This window comes from Lissotriton vulgaris, chromosome 6, assembly GCF_964263255.1.
Source record: "Lissotriton vulgaris chromosome 6, aLisVul1.2, whole genome shotgun sequence".
NCBI classification, from domain to species: domain Eukaryota; kingdom Metazoa; phylum Chordata; class Amphibia; order Caudata; family Salamandridae; genus Lissotriton; species Lissotriton vulgaris.
Window position 1 is genome coordinate 1194720147 of NC_141694.1, and position 4494 is coordinate 1194724640.

Consider the following 4494-nt stretch of genomic DNA (forward strand, 5'->3'; position numbering starts at 1 on the left):
CTTCAATGCTTAATTGCGAATTTATTTCATTCCAATAGAGGGAAAGTTCATCAGGTTTATTCTTGAAATGTATCCAACATAAATCAATCTTCGCATTACTTGATGCTTGCCCAATGCATTTCGGGTTAAAAAGATGTAACCCTTCGTCAGGGGCCTAAAAATTAAAACATACAAGACCATAACTTTCAGGAAAAAGAACCATGGGGTCATAATGACCTAACATATACAAAACTGCTATTGTTATGCCTGTGGCCAATTCAACATTATCAAGCCTCAACGTTGCAATTTACATCAAAAGGAAACTGACACGTACTTCATAAAACAAATATAGAGATAGAAAGAAACTAACACCGTAAACCATCGGTGTACGCTAATCAAGTGTATAGTGAGAGCGAGTAGGGTACTCTAAGCGTGTGATTTGAAAGAAAGCTGTGGATGCGAGAAAGGGTGGGGTGCGAGCCTAACCGTAAGGCGGATTACGTCAAAAGGAGAGAGGCTTACCGCAAAAGTAACGGGTGGTCGTCTCAGTGTTCCGAACGCGGAACCGGTCCAATAAGCGGAGGACCAATAGGAAGGTTAGATATAGGTATGTAAGGGGGTCACGTGATGCGGGTACAAAAAATAATTACATAAAACGAGAGAAGAAGCCGAAACTTTATGAGGATAGCAATAGAACTAGGGTGGTGCACCACAAAACAATAGTAGCGAAGAATAAAAGGGAATTCACAAGTTTAAGACGCGCGAAGTAGCGTGCGGTTGTGTGTATTCTAATAGGTGCGCTGGGGTCACGTGATACAACGAAGGAAAGTAAACAAAGGCTCGTGCAAGGTTACTAGGGAGAAGTGCAACATACATAGGAAACGCACGAATCTGAAGATGGGGGTGTAAGGTGAAAAGAAATAACATGAGCATAATACACTGTGGTGAAAAATATGAGTGAAAAAACACAAAACATGAAAGATCCGTGATAGGCGGAATGTCAACAAATGCAATCAATGAATGTAGATAAAAATGTACTAGCACAAAAAGCTGGGGTGCGTGAAGATTACATGAAGAAGACAATAAATTGCATTAGAAAAATAGGAGTAACAAATTCAAAATAGTCATTAGGATCATCCATAGAGGAGTAGGGGGTCACTCATATAGCCGATTGGAGTGTCTTAGGTTACAGGAAACATGAGAATTCAATTCGATCATTGATCCCTGCTGGTTGGAGGGAATTCAGTTTCTTGATCCAGTAAAATTCTGCTTGTAGTCGTTGTTTCGTTGGGTCAATGTCTGGACGTTGCAGGAGTATCTCTAATATGGTGAATTTGAGTTGAGTGATTTGGTGATTGTTTTCAAGCCAGTGTGTTGCTACTGCTGATTTCATATTTTTTGTCCGAATATTACTTTTGTGCTCTGATATTCTCGTCTTGATCTTTCTTTCTGTCTGACCGACATAAATTTTGCCACATGGGCATTTGATGGCGTAGATCACATTTTTAGTGTCACAAGTTCCTGTATATTGTAAATCAATTTTGTGACCTTTAGTTGGATGCATGAAAGTATTGCCAGGTATTATATTATTGCAATGTATGCAATTAAGGCATTTGAGCATACCTTTTGATGAAGTTTTAGTGACTTTTTTGGCACTAAGTGTCTCTTTGAGATTTTTGGATCTTTTGAAGGCAAACGTCAACTGATCACTGTAGAGGTTGGTTAAGTCTGGTTCCGTTCTGATCAGGTTCCAATGGTGGTTAATTATTCTCTTGATTTGTGCAGATGCTGTCGAATATTTTAAAACACATACTGTCTTGTTTTCTTTGGATGGGGGTTTAGATGTTAACAGTTGATCTCTTGTGAGGTTCGTTACTTTTTTGATGGATTCCTCTAGGACATCTTTAGGATATCCACGTTTTTGGTATTGTTGTAGTTGATCATTAAGGGTTTCTTCCAATCTATGAGGGTCCGAGGTGATTCTTTTGAGACGGATGAATTGGGACGTGGGTAAATGTTTTTTCAAAGTTTCCGGATGAAAGCTTTGGTACAACAAGCTGGAATTTCGATCTGTGGGTTTTTTGTACACTTGAGTGTGTAGTTTTTGGTTGATGATGGTTATCTGTACATCTAAAAAAGAGATGGTTTCTTTTTGGATGGTGTGTGTGAATTTGATCCTAGGATTTAGTTGATTTATTTCCATGATGTTAGTCAACAGTTGTTCTTTGTCACCTTTCCAAATTAAAAATAAATCATCTATATATCTTTTGAATGTTACTAGGTGATCAGTCCAGTTGGTATTGTTCAGTATGTTCTCATGTTCAAATTTAGACATGTACAGGTTAGCATACGAGGGGGCCCCCCCAAAACCCATTGAGGTTCCATTACACTGGTTATAAAACTTGTTGTCCCATTCAAAATAGCTATGATATAGCGCAAAGTGCATGAGTTCCATTAGGAAGATTTTATTGGCTTCACATTGATCATCTCTTAGAAGATTCCATTCGAAAGCTTCAAGACCTTCATTGTGTGGTATGGAAGTGTATAGTGACACTACATCAATAGTGCTGAGCCAATATTCTGTGTTGGGTTCCAACTCTATGGTTTTGAGTAAGTTGAGAAAAGATGTGGTATCCTTGATGTAAGTTTGACCTCTTTGTACGATCGGCTGTAAAAAACAGTCTAAGTATTTGCCAATGCTATCAGATATAGACCCGCACGCAGACACTATGGGTCTGAAGGGTGGTTTTTTCAAGTCTTTGTGGATTTTTGGTAACATATAAAGTTTTGGCCTCCTTGGGTATTTGGTTACCAAAAATTTGTATGTTCTTTCGTCGATCCATTTTTGTTCTAAGGCATGATCCAGAATTACTGTGAGGATTTTTTGGTATTCTTCAGTGGGGTCAATATCCAAAGGAATATACGTGTTCTCATCATGTACATGTTGGTTGACACTAGAATTATAAAAGATGGTATCCATGACGATGAGGGCTCCCCCTTTGTCTGCTTTTTGGAAAGTGATTTCAGTATCATTTGACAACTGCATGATAGTACTCAGTTCATTCTTAGACATGTTGTTTTTAGTATTTTTATTGAAGTTGATTTTTTGAATGTCAGTGAGTATCATTCTTTCCACAGTTTCTATGGTTTTGTGCGAATATGGTGCACAGAATGTGCTCTTGGGTTTAAAGACTGTAATGTCGGTGGTAGAGGGAGGTGTCGCATCTTTGAAAAAGTATTTCAGTTTGAGTTTTTTGAAGAACTTAAAGAGCGCTATCTCAGTTTCCGCCAAGTTGGTCTTATATGTAGGCACAAATGTAGTTCCTTTATTCAATACCGCCATCTGGGCTGGTGTCAGAGGTTTAGATGAAATATTGATAACTAAGTCGGTTTTGTTGACTTATGACTCCTTGTTCGTTTGGCTATTTCTTCGGGAGTTTCTTCTCCCCCTCCTGATACGATTATAGGTGGTGCATTGGCTGCAGGACTGATGTCTAAAAAAGGCTGCTTCTTGGACCGGTTCCGCGTTCGGAACACTGAGACGACCACCCGTTACTTTTGCGGTAAGCCTCTCTCCTTTTGACGTAATCCGCCTTACGGTTAGTCTCGCACCCCACCCTTTCTCGCATCCACAGCTTTCTTTCAAACCACACGCTTAGAGTACCCTACTCGCTCTCACTATACACTTGATTAGCGTACACCGATGGTTTACGGTGTTAGTTTCTTTCTATCTCTATATTTGTTTTATGAAGTACGTGTCAGTTTCCTTTTGATGTAAATTGCAACGTTGAGGCTTGATAATGTTGAATTGGCCACAGGCATAACAATAGCAGTTTTGTATATGTTAGGTCATTATGACCCCATGGTTCTTTTTCCTGAAAGTTATGGTCTTGTATGTTTTCATTTTTAGGCCCCTGACGAAGGGTTACATCTTTTTAACCCGAAATGCATTGGGCAAGCATCAAGTAATGCGAAGATTGATTTATGTTGGATACATTTCAAGAATAAACCTGATGAATTTTCCCTCTATTGGAATGAAATAAATTCGCAATTAAGCATTGAAGCAAGTTTGTTTTGCATTTTTTGCATAAGCTTTGGAAGAAACCCACCAGTTTCATGTGAAAATGCGCGCCTTGCAGTGATTCTTGCATCACATCTTGTATTCATGATTTAAGGCACTACCTGGCATAGTGCGACAAGGTAACGCGCCCAAACGAATTGAATTGGAATAATTCAGTGAGTGCACGGAGATATCATAACCTATTTTAATAACATTAATTTAACCATAAATGTCATACCCTCACATATTTTACTAATAAAATATTTACAATGCTCCCCACATGTGTAGACGAGAGAAACCTGTACCTGGATATTGTTGGACTCTAACCTCACAGCAGTTTTTTTACATACTTGAATATAGATTTACCATAGATGTTATGCTTGGGGAATGCCACTGTGCTGTCAAAACACTGTAACCTTGTCTTTATCCAACTACATGGCCACCCATTTGGTCTC

General features: G+C 38.9%; 1 protein-coding gene across 1 annotated transcript; it reads right to left on the minus strand.

Moving 5' to 3' along the window:
- Positions 1–1165: 1165 nt before the first annotated feature.
- On the minus strand, positions 1166–2182 carry LOC147708627 (uncharacterized). The gene has a single exon (XM_086925373.1). The coding sequence runs from the start codon at positions 2180–2182 to the stop codon at positions 1166–1168; it is 1017 nt and encodes a 338-aa protein (XP_086781499.1).
- Positions 2183–4494: the final 2312 nt, after the last annotated feature.

Bases quoted from the DNA above. Each gene is read 5' to 3' on its own strand.
- LOC147708627 (XM_086925373.1), bottom strand. From the start codon at position 2,182: ATGGAAATAAATCAACTAAATCCTAGGATCAAATTCACACACACCATC.